The sequence below is a fragment of the Ambystoma mexicanum genome, chromosome 5q (assembly GCF_040938575.1).
Source record: "Ambystoma mexicanum isolate Mex_15411 chromosome 5q, UKY_AmexF1_1, whole genome shotgun sequence".
Classification (NCBI taxonomy): Eukaryota; Metazoa; Chordata; class Amphibia; order Caudata; family Ambystomatidae; genus Ambystoma; species Ambystoma mexicanum.
The window spans coordinates 523,754,850-523,772,652 of NC_090933.1; the positions used below are offsets into that span (position 1 = coordinate 523,754,850).

General features: G+C 45.3%; 1 protein-coding gene across 1 annotated transcript in view; it reads right to left on the minus strand.

Moving 5' to 3' along the window:
* Positions 1-17,803, minus strand: part of PRKDC (protein kinase, DNA-activated, catalytic subunit) — a 3,362,625-nt gene that overhangs the window by 1,036,661 nt on the left and 2,308,161 nt on the right. Inside the window, exon 63 of the mRNA XM_069621025.1 lies at positions 15,390-15,598. Within this exon, the coding sequence (XP_069477126.1) occupies positions 15,390-15,598 (209 nt within the window). The remainder of the gene's footprint in view (positions 1-15,389; positions 15,599-17,803) is intronic.

Below are 17,803 nucleotides of genomic sequence, written 5' to 3' on the forward strand. Positions count from 1 at the left end.
GCGTTGCGATACAGGCAGTCATGAACAATGGTGCATGATTGGAAGTTAATGCAGTCCTGTATGGACAGCCAATGCAGATCTTTCCTGTGTTTAGAGATGTGCTCCTTCCACGGAATCCCTTTAATGATTCACACAGCATCGTTTTGGAACCGCTGGCATTTCTTTATACTGGAAATGCTGGCCCCAATGAGTAGCGCATTACAGTAATCCAGCCTTGGTAAGATGACTGCACGGGTGATGGTAGCCACATTTGCCTCTGTTAGGAAGGGTCGAATGTTCCTAATGAGACACAGGTAGTGGTTCCAGTTTTTACTGATTATTTTGTTGTGTTCGTCTGCATTTAAGGAGGCTTCAAGAGTGACTCCCAGGGTTTTTACCTTAGTCTGGACCGGTATCAGGGATTTGTTTATGGCGAAAGCATTGTAGCAGGTGCTAAGCTTGCTCCTGGCTTGCGAGGAGCAGAAGAGAAGAAAGTCAGTTTTCTCACCATTTATACACATCCATTTCTCAACCATCCAGGATTCGACCTGGTTATAGATCGAGAGAAGGTTGGAGGAGTCTTTTGCATAGTCATCTATCAAGAAAACAATTCAGAGAGCAAACATTGAAGGCTCCTCAACGCATCAGGCTCTATCCAGGATGCTAAGAAACTACAGAAACACTCCACATGAGGCCACAGGGAAAGCGCCAGACGAAATCATGATGGCATACCAAGTTAACACAAGGCTCATCAAAATACCAGCAGACCGCGGTGAAAAGGATGCTGAAATAAAAGAAAGACGCTGCAAGCAAACACTGAGCAAAGGGAGAGGCTGATCGCAGGCGAGGAGCGAGACCTAAAGAATTTAGGACAGGAGCGGGAGTGCTCATAAGACAACAAATGCAAAGGAAGATGTACACAAGATATGCAACAACCCCATTCAATGTAATAGCTGTGAAAAGGGCCAATGGTGACTGCAAAGAGTAGAGGTCAAGAACTGACAAGAAAGGCCTCACACTTAACACCTATTCTTAAAGGAGGCCGAGGACTCGGAAGCCAACGAACATGAAGCTGTAGGAGAAAATCCACCAGAGTACCTGCTGAGAGATGCTGAAGAGGCCGGAGAGATCCCACAGCAGAGAAAGAACCTAATCCAGAAGTGATACCTCAGAACAATGAAGGAAGCAGACTCCAGAGAACAATCAGGGGACTACTGCGTCTGGTCTAAGAATGTTGAGCCGACCAAAGGACTTTTGTGAGGGGGTACTGTTATAGGGTTAACGAGACACTGCCTCTTTAAGGTGTCCAGTTTTCCACAAAGAGTGCCACCTGAGCGGTGGCAAGGAAGGTACGCCAGTAGGAGAATGTTGAAGGAAGGAGAACGATGTATCAAATAAAGAGTTAAATACCGGCCCTCTGTGTGCATGTCCAGTTATTCCCTGATCCCAATCAGGTAAACTGCACCAGTCATTTGGCGTAAAGGCCATTTAGGCGTGGCTGCTAAGTGTCAGCATTTAGCAGCTGACTTTGCAGCCCATTTCTAATGACCCTCGCACTTGGTTAGTTGCAGGAGATAAATAGGCTGCAAGGTCAGCTACTAAATGCAGACATTTAGCAATGCCCTCTTTCTAGGGACGTCCGCTACAAACATCATCAAACTCCAAAATGTCCAAAATAATGCCCTCGGGGATGCCATTGGCATCTCCAAGAGGGAACATATCTCAGAGACTAGGAAACAGGTCCACTGGCTCCCCGTCAAAGAGCGGATCATCTTTAAGACGCTCGCCCTCACGCACAAATCTGTCCATAACAGGGCCCCCCTCTACCTTTCTCGAAGAATAGTAAAACCTATCACAGTCAGACCCACAAGAACGGCCTACACCAACCGACTCTCTATCCCTAAGACCAGGAGGATCCGTGCAAGAGGTTCCAGTTTCCTTGTGATGGCCAGAACCCACTGGAACACCCTACTGCCTCACATTAGAAGTATTGAGTCACATACTACCTTCAGGAAAGCGATAAAAACTATGCTTTTCCTATAAATGGGGCTTATTGGTCCCACTGACCCTACTTAGGCTGCTTGTTTTTACTCGCTATGTGATGTAATCTTCATTGTTACTGTATGCTATTTTATACCAAACCTGCAACCAACTATGTATGTATCCCATTAACTTGCGCTGCCTGTAGACACGCTCACTGTAACCATGAACAAAGCAATCTTCCTGTAACTAAGACACTTACCTGCAACTACACCTCGATGCCCTTGGGCTGTTAGTGTGCTTTACAAATGTCAAAAATAAATAAAATAAATTAATTTAGCTGCTGTACCTAAAAAGCGTTTGTGCCAAATGAGCGCATAAAGCACATTTTTTATACCAGCTGTCATGAAACCGGGCCGTCAGCGTTCAAGAACCAGCACATACCAAAGGGCCACAAAGAGCTTATTGTGTGATTAGGCACAAGTTTCATAATTGGTATACAACTGTATGTACATGTACACGTACACGTTTTACTCTATTAAGAATAAAAAATAGATCTACTCACTAATAGTATACTCACTCCCCTAGATTCCTCATCTTTGATATCTATCTCTCAGCGCAGCAGCTCTTCAAAAGGTTTTCAACTACCAGGGGGCGCAGCGTGGCTCTGCCAGATACCTAGTCCTGCCCGGAACCAGAGGCGCTGCGCTCTGTAACCTTAGTGCCACCCTTTTTCACTAGCACTCAAGACGCTGAGGGACCACACAAAACAAGGTGTACTAGCAGCCATCCGCCAAGAGGGGCAGGTAGGGCGGCAGATGAGGAATTCGTACGAGGAACATCCACCAGAAAGAACACTACAGAGGGGTAAGGAACAAGTTACTTACCCCTAACTCCTGTTCTCCATAGATTCACATTCTGTTTGAATACTCTCAGTCCTCAGGTTGGGGATCCTTGGTAACATCAAGATACATTTAAATTTGAAACTGCAATCTAGTGTTTTCTTCAGGCCCTGCTCCAGGAGTTTACATCTGGGTGGGTAGGATTTGTGATCAAGGGGGCCCAACTGCCATTGAGAGTGGGTATAGGGGTACCCCAAACACAGTGTTGCAGTTGAGCCAGCTTTCTTAGATCCGTGATCCAGCAATAAATGTCTTCCCAGATCTGGAAAAATCCATTTGGACCCTTCAATTGGTTTAGTCTGTTAGACTGTTTTAAAAGGTACAGAAGCCTGGATTCAAACCCAGGTTGTTAGGAATGGTGGTGACATTTACACACAAGACTACTTGAATGTCTTATAATGCTTCTTGTTAGGATTGCACTTCGTGGCTGATTTAAGGCAAAGGGATTCTTGGGCATGACTGACAGATGCCCTAGGCAGGCAGAGAATGGGCGTGGACCTTATGTCGGGAGTAGTTAATGGCGGTCACAAGTGCAATAAATGTTACATGTCTGTAAGTTGTCCTTTAAGTTTTTCTACTATTGGAGTTCATTGTTTAGGCTTATGACCCTTGCTGGAAAAAGCCTAGTCACCGCCTCACCAGGCTTTGCTGACAAAGTGATTTGCCCATAATCACTCAATTTGTTCAAGTGGGAAATCTGCTATCTACTTCCATCCCCTCATTCCTTCCAAAGATCACATGCTCTCAAGTACCCCTTCCGAAGTCTTATGCACTCTTTTTCCATCTACTTCTTTGTATCCTTCCATAAGCTCCCTCACTTATTTCACCATCCATTGGCTATTCACTTGCGCTTCCATGCATGCCGGCATTTCAAAAAGGAAAACTATTGTCAAAGAATGAAAAATAAAAACTGTATACTGCAGACGCCTGAACAGGAGCCTGAGAAATGAATCCCAATTAATTGTGCCCTAAGAAGAAAAGTTGTGTACTTTTTTTCAACATAATGCTATAATTAAGTTATAAAAAAATAAGTACAGAGCAAAGAGAAGCAGGATAAATATTGGGGCAATATCCATCTACCTACCTTCCTTTCCATGTTGCTCTCCACTTTCTATTCTCTCCACTCCTCCTTCACCTTTCACCCCAAGTCACCTCCCATCAGCTTGCCCTGACCATAGTCCCATTTACCACCACTCTCACCTACCCCCAACCACATCTTATTGGCCTGGCTCAGGAGGACAAAGGGTGATGTCTTCTCCTACTCTTCCAGAGCTGAGCAACATGGTTCCCAGCCTGTATTCCATCTTAGATGGTGTGTGCTTAACAATGCATGCCTGAACACTTTGGATAGTCCCAGCAGGCCACATAGGAGGTGTTTGTGGTCCCGCAATCTTGTTGTGAAAATCAGACCCTCCTCTCCCCTTCCAGAATACTGAAGCAAGGAATAGAACACTGTTTCTTACAAAATAGCATTTTCGAAGCACAATGTTTTTACTGCACTACTTTTGTAGCACATTTTGAGTCAAGGGTGTCTGGAGTGCTAGTATGCACGAGAGCGAGCCTGGGTGTGGTGAGCTTGATCAGAAGGCAGACAGTGCAGGTTGGGGGGTTTCCAACCTCCTGGCATCACTCCCAGTGGGGTGTGGCAGGGAGGAGGAGCAGCTACTCCTCTTCCACACGCCTATACAACATTGTCTGGTACATACTGTTCACATACTGTTTTCTAAGATGCAGTTGTCCATGATGGCTTCTTGATTGACATCTTTACTTTGGTTTGCTATTGAATGTCAAAATTATGTTAAAAAATGAGATGTTATATTTTCCAAAGAAATAGGTGTGCCTCTTCTTGGCAGACCGCGACCCCTGCAATGCCCATCTATTAAACCATGAGTGGGTATTGTTTGGAACAGCTCATACTGCAAATTGAATCTCTTCTAGGGGCAACTCATTTTGACAGGTAAAGCATAAAGAACTAAAGGATTTGGCCAGGTCACACACTTTGGTTAAGTGATGAAGCCATCATTTGAGCATACCCTGAAATGTAGGTACTTGACCACAAATCTTCCTAGCCCAAGTTGGTACAAATATGTGGTGAAGTTGGTTTTGAATACCTAAAGAAATACTCCTTTCTTTAATACAGATTACTTTAAAAAAGCACAAGTCATATGACAAACCAATACAACAATGTATGCATCACTGTAGAAACATGTTGATGAAAAAGTGTAAAGGGGTAAACTGCATGGAAAGGACACATTTTGTTTCCATTTTTTTTCAAAAGGGTCTATCCAGGCAATTTTAATTACCACCAAGTAATGCAACAGTAAATAGTAAATCAGGCAAAATCACGTTTGTTCTTCAATTTTCCACTATGTGTCTTGAAATGCATAAAGTAGCGATTCTGGGTGTCATCTAAAATTAATTCCTTTGGAATCTGCCTTCTTTTACCAATAAAGTTCACAATCATAGGGTTTAATTTCCCAAGCCCTGCGGCGTAGAAAAGTGGCATTAAAAGCTGCAGAATGACCCCATATGATTGTATCTTCAATTTCCCCACCCTGAAGGAAAGCCTACAAGCTGCAGCATCTGAATAAATGAGAAGTTACAAATAATGCTCACACAGTGAAATGAAATGCATGATAGGGCCATTGTTTCATACAGATTGTTCTGTACCCGCATAATTTCTGATCACCCAACAATCACATTTAAATAGCTTATTGAAACCTTTTATATTTTTAAAGAAAAAAGTGCTGCAGCAATGGTCTCTGGCAGTAACTTTTTCCTATTTCTAATCACTTCATGCTGTAAATAATCTCCTGCTGAGACATGTTAAAAAGATAAGGCCACACTGGGAGGCCCCGTGCAGCTCTGGCTGACTTTGTGGGGAGAAATGCAGAGAAGAGATCCACAATGCACATCATTTATTCGGTGTGCATGCAAACGCTGTTACTTATCAGTTCAAATCATGAAAAGTTCTGGCCTGGTAAGCTAGGCTTCCACACACACACAGATGCATTCTATTTTGGTCAGAGCCCCATTGGTAAGAAGATCTGAAGCTGGTTGAGTCCATCCTTGCCACCCTAGCCTTGACATGTTCTGGTAGGGCCGTGTTGGACCGACTCAGTAGTGAGTTGCAGCTTGATTCCCCAGGCATAGCAAACAAGGCACCCACATCTGGGCATATACACTTTCACTTAGGGAGACAAACAAACCAACATGTATTCGCAAAGCCCAACAGCTAGGGCATTTTGAGTAAACACAGGAGAGGCATTTGCCAGGCATTGCCATAAGGGTACCACCCGGCCATAAAATGGGAACTTCGCGAAACTGGTGCAAATACCTGGGCATATGATGTCAATGTCTGTCTAATACCAATGCACATGCGAAAACTGTTAGCTTTGCGACTGCTTGTTTTAGACAGGACTCCTGTGCAAATAACAGATGTGAGGACACACATATTGCTTATAAATCAACTGGATGAAAAAACACATTAAGAGATTTTTATTACAGCAGGAGCTCATTTCCAGAGTAAATTAAGACATTAAACAATCAAAGGACTGCTTAAATATAACATTAACAGGCCCTATACAACACAAAGTTTGGTGTTACACTTTGACAGAGCTAGCTCAAAGAGTACCCAAGAGGGTATGTTTCAGCAAGGAGGGGCATGTAGTGGGTGGGAACGCCTTGGGGATTAACATGACAATGGGTGGGTAAATGATCAAATGCATACATAGGATGTGTCCCTCTGAACATCCAGTCTCCATCCTATCTGTATTACAATGCAATTATTCTGGTTTATTCCCAATAGCCTTTGATTTTAGTATGCACCCACTCCAGAATTACATTTTTTTTCATACCAACTGTATGTTTTCACTTATACTCAAGTATTTAATGTAGCAGAATATATACTTTGAAAGTAATCTGTAAGGGCATTGTCTGATGGATGCAAGTCTCTGAATCAATCATAAGTACTGGCATTGCCTTGGCCTGTCTTCCATACCTTTAGTTGCAAATAAGCCTTGGCCCTGCCACTAATGTGAGCAGCCCTGCCCAAACTGCTACAAGGTCATTACAACCTTGGTGCTAAGTACACCAACTTTACCACCAGGGTGTAAACTATGTTTACACCATGGTGGATGGCGGATTTACCGCCCCATTCCAAGGTGAGTGGCCGCCCCATTCCAAGGTGAGTGGGGCGGTAAATCCCCATTTCCCATTTTCCCTTCCCCATTCCCATTTTTGCCCATAGGGCATAATGGGAGTGGGGAAGGCGCTAATTACGCCACCGTAAATTACGGTGGCGTAATTAGCATCATGGCGGATTAGCGCCATGGATTTTAACGGCTGCTAAAAGCAGGCGTTAAAATCAGAATTAGGCATTAAGGGTTAACGGTGGCGTTAACACTTAACGCCTGAGTTGTAATGAGGGCCCTAGACTGAAAGACCTAAAAACGATTGTGTTCGATTGTAGAGGGGACATGGCCTAGCAAGTGAGATTGCACTTCACTTTTCGATGGCAGAACCAAGGCTAATGGCTTGTCCCCTTCTGTAATGGCATAAACATACTGAAGAATTATGGAATGGAAAATTACCAAGCTAAATCATAGTGGTAATTTTTTACCCAACGCCTTGCATTAAATGACCTTTTGATTTTACTACTCTTCCCAACAAAATGTAATTTTTCTATCTACCAATCATAATCTTTTCACTTCTACACAATTAGTTAATGCAGAAGAATATATACCCTGCATGTAATTTATCAGAGCCCTTAGCCGTTTATGCACCTGATGCAGAAATATGGGCCCTAAGTGAAGTAGTCATTTAAATAAAAAATAAAAAAGGACTACAAATAAAATCGATTTAGAAAGACCGTCCGTAACCACGCGGAACATTCTTTCTAAAACGAACTGTCACACTCCTGCCACACACGAGTGCACGCACGGGCGGACAGGTACTCCAGGACCCGGAAGTGGGGGGCGGGGGAGAGGAGGTAAGTTTATCTGTTCGTTTATGTTTGTGTGCTAGGCATTTGTGTTGGATTGGGGATAGGGGGAGTCTTGGGTGGGGAGGGGGTTGCAGGTGGTGAGGGAGGGGGGTTTGGGTGGTGAAACCCCCCAATTTTGGGTTAATCCCGCCAGGGGGGTTGGGATTGATGGGTGGCGTGAAAATGTGTTTTTTTCGCAAAATATTTGCATCTCTGCCGGGGGTGGGGGGTGTTCAAAGCCCCCCGCCCCCAAACCCCAGGGAAGATGATTGACCCACCCTCATCAATCCTATCCCGTGCTTGCAGGATTTTGTACAAATTGTGGGGTTCATCCTTCGAGCCCCCTTTCCTTCCCCAGCGTCTCCCTTCCTCACCCTAATCATTCGCTGCAACTGCCCACCACAGACACACTAACACACAAGCAAACACTCACATTTAACGGCACTCCTCCTCCTCCTCCTCTCCCCGCCACTAACATTATCACTCCTCCCCCACACAGACATTCAGACACACACTCAGACACACACACACACTCAGACACACACACACACTCAGACACACACACACACATACACACGAGAAACAGTTTGAATTCGAAAAAAAGCTCCGATCTGTCCCCTAGCTGTCTATCTAAATCAATATTTTTATATTTTGTTCTAGTGAAAAAGATACTTTCACTTACAATGGTTATATTCCGACACAAAATAAACCAATTTTAAATTACAGAAATCAACTTCATAGGTTTGAAAAAATGACTACCTTGTAATTCAGAGGTTGGAAATGTAAGCTAGATGAACAGTGCAGTTAAACAAAAAGGCAACACAAGATTTTGCTAGATAGTTGCCGGCAGCTTGCTTGAGTAAGTGTGCCATCTCATTTAGAAGCACAAATGGTTCTCCATTTCCTTGGTCATTTGTGTTTTCATGGCTGTGGGGCATAACACATCGTCAAAGAAAATAAAACAAATCCTGGCCGGGCCACCTACAGTGCAGTCCCCTCATAATGCTAATCGTTCTGACCTTGCTCAAGCATATTTAGAGCAAAATCTCCCCTGCCTGCAAACCCCCCAGCCCCCACTCTCCGGGCCTCAGTGGTGGTTAATACGACTGGTAAGGGCTCCTTTCAATGGGGGTTAGGGTGTGGCCTTACTGAAGCTGAGCTTGGTTCTAATAGAGTCGTTTTGGGTCATAATGCCCCAAAGCCAATGGGCAGAGACTCCCCTAGATCCACCCCTGGAGGTCATCTTCAGATTTGGTAAATAGCATATGAATGTGGCAATCTGAACCATAAAGAGCCATAAGCGGGGTAGACGGGAGGGTTGCATGTGAATATAGGAAATATACCAATGCTGGAGGAGCAGAAGTTACAGCTAATTAACTTGTTCCTTCTCCAGCATTTGGTCTTTCATAGATTTACAAGCTATTTGAATAGATTACAAAACACTTCAAAACTAGGCAGAGGGAACAGGATCACCTTCAGGAAAAACTCACCTGATGCGAACAGATGACGGAGCACTACTTGATCGACCCTTGACTTCTCAGTGAAATCACTGTTGACACAGTAGAACCATCTGAAGGTGTGGACAGACCTCCAAGTGGCCGCCCTAAATATATCCAACGGCGAAACACCGGAGAGGAAAGCAGCAGCGAAAGAAACAGTCCTTGTGGAGTACAATCTATGTCGACCAGGAAACAGTCTGTTAGCGATGCAATGGCAGTAGGAGATGCAAGCCAATAGCCATCGGGAGACTGAGTACTTAGACAGCTCCTTGCCTACAGCCATGGGACCAAAAGCCACAAACAATTGCGACAACTTGCGGAGTTGCTTGGTGCCGGCGACATAATACTTCGAAGCCCACATGACGTCCAAAGAATGCAGCAAGCTTTCTGCCGGGACAGGCAAGGCCAAGTGTTTATTAAGATTGAAAGACGAAGGCACCTTAGGCATGAAAGTAGGAGATTCGTCCGTAACACAACCTAGGACTTGTAGAACCTCTACTGCTTGCTAGAATGGCATTAGAGCCTGCTTCTTTGGGCTTTCGTCCAGAAAGTCAGTCAGCTCGTACTGCATCTTGGGCTAGGAGGGTGGGCCCGACAACCATAAGGTATCCACCACCTTAGTAATCAGACGATGAAAAGCTGCCTGAGGCTTATCCGGAGTAGGAGCAGGGAGCATGTCCAGTTCGGACGAGGCATCCACGCCATTCGAGTCCTGCAATTGGGCATCAGGGTCCATCAAGTTATCTTCCACACCATAAAATTCCTCTGGGAAGTCCACAACTTCCATTGATTATAGGGGTTCCAATCCAAAAGAAAAGGGGTCCCCTCTTCATCATGAATGTCTTCCAATCGACAATTCTGGCATCAGTAAAGAAATGCCGAGGTCAGTGGACCGGCATACGAAGACAGAATGGTGCAACCTCGATACGGGTTCCTATCCATCTTCTGTGTGGCCATCACCAAGTGCGTAAAGTTGCACGATTTGTCAACGTCCCTGCCGGCTCGTCCGACCACAGTGGACTCCAAAGGCACAAGCAGGGTCTCGGCCAAAGCTGTCAGTTCTGAGGCCGCCAGCACATTGGAAAAGATGTCAAGCACCTAGAGCCTGAAGGCCTCCCCTTCCTGCATGAGTAAAGGATTGGTGGGGAAAGGTACCTTAGGTGCCTGGTCCTCAGTGGAGTTCCTGGAGTGGCGGCTCCTCTTCTTCGATGAAGAAGAATGGTGCTTTGAAGAACCGCTGGGTGAACGATACCACAAGAGGTGCTTATTTTTCTTTTTGTCTTTCTTCTGTACGACAATCTGCACTAGGTGATCTCGAACAAGTTTGATTGTTACCCTTTTCCTTGTGGAGGAAGGTGAACAACTTTGCTACCCAATCATGAAGCGCCTCGGGGTGCATTAACTTTGTGCCCCTCACCAAAGCAATAAAGATAGATCCTATGGACACTTCGATGGATTCAGCAGGACACTGAAAAACGAGAAACAGCAAAACTTCAAAAGAAGCGGTACCCCTAAAGCGAGCACAGAAAAAAGGAACTAAGGTCCCAGGCAATGGTGCCACTATATACTGAACCTGAGGTCATGTCCAGCGCTTTGAGACGTTGGGCGGAGTCGCACTGCACCCACTGGCTGCAGAAAAGTGTCCAAAGAACAACTGAGCTGAGAGATAGACCTCTATGGTGAGGAATCAGTGGGAGGAAAGAATACATTTGAAACTTGCTTTACTTTGTAATGTAATCTATTGTACCAGTGCATTTATTTTTAAATATTGTGTTATCAAGACATGCAGTACAGACTTTTTAACAGCAAAAACACAGGATTTTCAGAGTTAGCACTAACTCTAAAGATCGTGTGTTGCTTTATCTGCACTGCTCATCTTGATAACATGGCATTCCAACTTATCAAAAAATATAATGCTACTTTATAATAGACTAAGGGCCTCATTACGACCCAGGCGATAAGTTACCGCCTGGGTCGTACCTTTACCACCATGGCGTAAACTATGTTTACGCCATGGTGGTTGGCGGACTTACCGCCCCATTCCGAGGTTGGCGGGGCGGTAAGTCCCCAATCCCCATTTACCCTTCCCCATTCCCATTTTTGCCCCATAGGGCATAATGGGAGTGGGGAAGGCGTTAATTACGCCACCGTAAATTACGGTGGCGTAATTAACAACAAGGTCCCTTAGCGCCATGGATTTTAACACCTGCTAAAAGCAGGTGTTAAATCCTCCATGGTGCTAAGGGACCTCGGAATCAGGCGGTAAGGGTCGGCGCTGTTTACACTGCCGTAAACCCCTTACCGCCTGGGTCGTAATGAGGCCCTAAGTTACAGAGAATAATATTTTTCGTAACTGAAAGCACCAGTTAGTTGATTTATGTGACTTATTTTATTTTCAGTGCTTTTGTGAGAAGGCAACTTGTATTCAAATCATGCAGAACAATACATGCATGGTTGTTTCAACCATTTCAAGTTAATTGGAGGCATCAAGCACGACACATCCAAACAACACCACCTGGGACCATGCATAGTGACACAAAATCCTCCTCCCTCCCCTCCTCCTATTAATTTCCCCCCAGCTGATCTTCCCATCTCCACTCATGCCCGGAATCTACTTTGACTCTTCCCTTTCATTTACTTACCACATTTCCCTTACTACTGGCTCTTGTCGCTAGCACCTCTTTAATATCCGTAAAGTCGGTTCCTCTCTCACTTTCCATGCTACCAAACTTTTAATCTCTTCCCTCATCTTTTCTCGCCTCTTCTACTGTTCTTCTCTCTTTTTCGGTCTCCCCTTTTCCCATCTCGACCCCCTTAAATCCCTCTATCACTCTGCCATCCATACCCTCTGTCTTCTCTCGCCCCATGATTCCATCTCCAATTCACTTTCAAACCTAGGCTGGCTTCCCTTCCACTCCCAACTTAAATTCCACTTCCTTTGTCTCGTTTTTAAATCTCTTCATGACTTTGCCCCTCCTTACCTCTCCTCTCTTCTCTCCTTCTATGCCCCCTCTCGCTCCCTACGCTCTGCTGATCTCCTTTTACTCTCTGTTCCCCCACCTCCTTATGCCTCTTCCCGTGTCTGCTCCTTCCAGCTCCTTGCCCCCCTACATTGGAACTCCCTTCCTTTCTCTATCCGCTCCATGTCCACCTATTCCTCCTTCTGTTCCTCCTTAAAATCACTCCTTCTTGACCCCCCTCCCTGACTTCTCTCCCCTGCCTCCTCTTCTTCTTTCTCCTCCCCACTCCATCTTCCTGTTCCTTATCTCTCCCCGTCTCCCCAATGATCTCCACCCTCCCTTGTACTCTCGCTACTCCCTTTTCACTTTCCCTTATCTCCTTCCCATACCTCTCCTCTTCTCTTCCTTCCCAAATGCAAATTGTTGCTGTTTTTCTGGTTTGATTCATGTATATGTTATTGCTTCTATGTTTGATGTTTTCTGGTTGTTATGTTGTAAAGCGCTTTGGAGTAAAGCGCTATATAACCAATACAATACAAATAAAAAATAAGCCACCTGCTGACCCTACCCCCGAAAGGTTACGTGTTGTTTGGGGCAAGTAGCCATTGGCAAGGCAACATACCTCCCCATTAGGTCACTCCCAGCAATTAGGCCATGCTGCTCAACAAAGCTTATGAGTGTACTCGGTCTTCTGCAGTGTGTTCTCTGCCGAATATTATTTTCTTATGTAACCTTGCACTTTTATAGCACCTTCTGCCATTGGCTTTGACGTTGAATAGTCTGGACGAAGAATAGATAAGATGCTCATGAAGGCATAAGAAGGAAAAGGTGGAGAAGCCATGTCTACAAATGGAGCGAGTTTCTTGTGGGAATGACTGCATTCTATGGGGCACAGCTTCGAAAGGAGAGAGAGCTCGAGAGAGGCGTTTGCTGCGCCAGGGGGTATGTCTGGAATGTACTCACTATGCAGTGAGCCTGGGCATGTTGAAGCCATGCCTGAGAAAACACAGATGGAAAGGCCCTTCTACTTACTCCTCTAGGCCCCCCAACATCATTTGGGAGGGGTTCTGTGTCAGAAATCCAAATTTGAAAAGTTTACAAAAGATCCCTGAAAAGCAATCAAAAATACTCAAATTTTCCTCATTTATGTCATGGTTACCAAAAGGAATTTTTTTTACTAACTCCCCAGGCTTGTGCTTGTGTGCAGAGTGCTTAATGACACAAAGGGCCTCATTACGACCCAGGCGGTAAGTTACCGCCTGGGTCGTACCTTTACCACCATGGCGTAAACTACGTTTACGCCATGGTGGTTGGCGGACTTACCGCCCCATTCCGAGGTTGGCGGGGCGGTAAGTCCCCAATCCCCATTTACCCTTCCCCATTCCCATTTTTGCCCCATAGGGCATAATGGGAGTGGGGAAGGCGTTAATTACGCCACCGTAAATTACGGTGGCGTAATTAACAACAAGGTCCCTTAGCGCCATGGATTTTAACACCTGCTAAAAGCAGGTGTTAAATCCTCCATGGCGCTAAGGGACCTCGGAATCAGGCGGTAAGGGTCGGCGCTGTTTACGCCGCCGTAAACCCCTTACCGCCTGGGTCCTAATGAGGCCCAAAGCATGTCTATGGCTTGGCAGTGGACAGACTTTTGTGCCTTCCACATTGTCATGGTGAGCCAGGGCATGTAGAAACCATGCCCAAGAAAACACAGCATGCAAAGCCAGTCTACTTACTCCCCTAAAACCCGAACAGCCACAAACAGCCAGTTTTTATAGACGGGAAAGTACAAGTTAATGTGGACACATTTAACTGAGGGTGGGATTTCCACCATGGCTTCCTTGTAACAAACTGTATCGGTTTCAGAACCTTCCTGGACTCCCTTGGTACTAAGCCTGATCAAGAACTCAATTCACATTGTCTGGAATAGTTCCATGTACTGCGCTTGATTTAAAATTCAGACTACCTGCTGACAACCACGGCTGCTACCAAGCTTATCCTTCTTTTGCTGGATCCATTCTGACCTTTCCGGAATCGCTTCTGGATTCCCCCTCATCTGCTCTGGACAATCGAATCTTCACCTTTTGCTCTGTGGAAATGTTGGCTCTCTGCACGTGGACTCTGTGCTTTCCCTTGTATCAGTGACCTGCCAATCTTTCTACTGCCTTCCTCATGCCCACTAGACTGCAACCTCCTGCTGCCCAGGCAGGCTTCTTCTCTCTCTTTCGGAGACATTGTTCCGCCTGGGGTGCCTGACCTACGGCCTTGCCTTGTCTAAGCATTGGTTAAGTATCTTGGTTGCCTCCTCTTCTGAGGGACTTCATACACTGTCTTCAAGGAAGGAGGGGTAGGGGGAAAAAGTGGAAGGAAAGGGAAGTTAACCTGTCACTAGTAAGTATTGCTTCCTTCCCGTTTGAGTCCGCAGAAGTTTGAAGACAGCCAGTCAATGCAGGTCTGTCATTTTTCACTTACTAAATCAAGCCTCTCCCCTGCCATTGCGTTCTTCTTTTCCTTGAGTGGTCCTGGCTATTTGGGTCCATCGGGTCTCAATCCACAGATTCAACAAATGAGCTTCATGACCCTATGATCGTCGATCATGTACTAGGACTACAGTTTTACAGTTTAAAGTGTATTCCCATTTGTTAACATCTATTAACCTTTCCCACAAATAAAACGTGCAGCATCTCAGCTGCAAACTGAAAATAATATTCCCACGATTTGGTTGTGGTTCGGCTCAAGGGCAGTAGGAAAATGACAAACTGGCCACCACTATCCACAAAATGGTTATTTGACTACAACAGAGAGACACTGGCAAATATACTGAAAGACCTGTGTAAATAGCTCTGACTAAGTGACATACAGACAATCTCCACTGAGATTCCCAGCACAAGATGCAAGCCATTGATATTGGGTCTGTTGCATGACACCCAACTACACAAATCGTTTTTGCTTGAATTTTACAACCAACCTATAGATCGTGGATTGGGGCAGACAATATCGGGTGGGGTGGAGGGCAGGCAATGGTGGTGGAGGAAGTGGGTCCAAGCCATTTAATGTGTAAAGGAAAGTATGCCATCAGAAGACTTACTTGGCAAGTTCAATCCATCGGACAACATCTGGTGGGAGGTCGTTCTTTTTCCGCATTTTTTTCGCTGGTGGTTCCTCTGGCGAGGTGCAATAGAGCAAAGCTTTCTCAAGCAGCAATATGCCCATTGGCTGCTGAAGACTTGCTAAGCAGCTTGTACTCACACTAGCAGAGTCAAGGTTTAAGAGTTCCGTTTGCTGATAACTCATGTCCTACAAAACAAATTAAAAAGGTCATTATGAGGCACAAATATATTCATACAATACGCTGCGCTAGTAAGAATTACAGTGGCAGTGGGATTTCAATGGTCAGCAACATGATATTTAAAAAATAAATACTGGCCCAATAAAGAAGTGTAAACAAGTGTAGAATAAGTATTTCTAACTATAAAGGCCATATCATGCCTACGCTTATAGTAAAGCTTCCTCATGCAAAAACCAGAAGTACAACATTATTCGGGATTTAAAATATATATATATTTTTTAAATGTCTTTATTAGCATACGGTTTTCAAACGAAACCTTGCCGCCGCTAGACCAACCATGAAGAAAAATGACTGTCATTTAAACAAAATACAATAACAGTTGAGCAGTACATACAAGGAAAAAAATATTTTTTTAAATTAAAAATCATTATTGCTCATTCCGAGTCGAGTTCCTTCTATCGATTTCTCGAAAGATTATCCTCATGAATTCCAGCAGGGCAAATGTCAATGAAATCCTTTTCCCCTGCATTAGAATGTCCCACAACTCCCTCAGAGTCAAAGTCTGGTAATCACTAAAGAATTTTCCCATCAAACTCGGGCATACCAAACACCCCACAAAGGCTGAGGGAGAGTAGGTTAGGGTGTTTTCAGGGCTGAGGGAATACCATGCCTCGCCCTTGGGTATCCTCTTCCCAAGCTCCAGTGACCCTCCACTCAGGTTATCCTCCCTCGCTCGTTCAGCCCCAGGGTCCCGATCCAAAAGCGATGGCCCTTCCGTGGCCACCTGAATGGAAGATCCTGAGGGAGTGGGTGGGAGAATACCATCAGGTTTCTCACAGCTCCCACTTCGTTGTGATTTGCCAGCCTTGTGCTTCTCCTCTGCTACTACTACTACTACTACTAATGCCATCCTTCCAGCTCCCGTTCCAGCTCCTTCTGCTCCTGCATTCCTATGGGGGCCTTTTATGCCTCACAGGTTTTGTAGTAATAGACTTCAGGTGTGGGCTATTAACCTCAATTGCCTGACCACTGCAATGGCTACGAGGCTTATTTATCTGACTGCTACATCTGCATGCATCTTCAGTTCTCTCAGTCCCTCTACGATTCTGGGACTTGTAGTTTGTTCTAACATAATTAGGTTTGTCTACTTCTACAGTTTGGCCAAAAGCCATCAGAAGGGCCCAGTCTTCCTGATCTGGCCCACCCCCTCCATGTGACTATCCTTCAGTACACCACCCCCAGGGTCGGGATCAGGAAGTGTCTGCCTTGCCCTGGATACACGAGGAGGGTCCCAGTTTAGGTTTTGGGGAAGAATAGTGTTTAATGGATTCCCAATTGCTTTATTGCTGTGTTTTCATGAAGCAGTATAGTTTTCTACAGCATCCGTCTTCCCACTTATTTATATTGCATTCTTGCATAGCTACGGGTTTCACTTGGTTCTCATTACTTTCCTTTCGGTTCACCTGCAAGTAATGGTATTGGTATGCCGGTAACCCTTTCACTTTCCCTGGGCTTACCGGTTGCCTTAGGTGTTGTTTCTTATTCATTGGCGCGGGGTGTGCACGAACAAGCACACTCTTGCTGCCGTACTTGCTTCTTCGGTGCGCAGTTCCTGCAGCGCTTGCCTTCTCCACAGTGAACCGCCAGCACCTCCTTCCCGATGTTGCGTCGGCTTCTCCGTTTGCCAAAGCAAGTCTTTTCTCAGCGTTGTAGTTGGCAGCGTTCCTGACTGGCAGGCAGACCCACATCTGCAGCACTCTCCGCTCCTTCTCCTTCCCATGATTGCCTTGACTTCGATCTCCGGAATTTGGGTTGTATTTAAACTTCCGGCCTCGGATAGTCCTCTTCAACAACTAGGCCATTACGCTTGATACTCGGTCACAGTAATCATCATTACTGTACTGCACTTGTCATTTATACAGCACCTTTTACCATTATTATAGTCTCAATGATCTTATGGTGCAAACGCCCTCGGGGACCGGAGTCCAGAACGTTTGAGGTCACAGAGTAAGATTACAACGTGTGTGCATTTGGCCAAATAAGGCTAATTGAGGCTGGCCAGACTCTGGTACCGAGCAAACCATGAGTTCAGACATGCAGATGGGTGCTGAGGAGAGGAGTCAGGGGATGGCGTGAGTGTTAAGAGACTTGCTATGTGGTCAGCGTGCCCAAATTGGTCATAGGTCTGTGCTGCATGCGGATGTCAGAGGTGT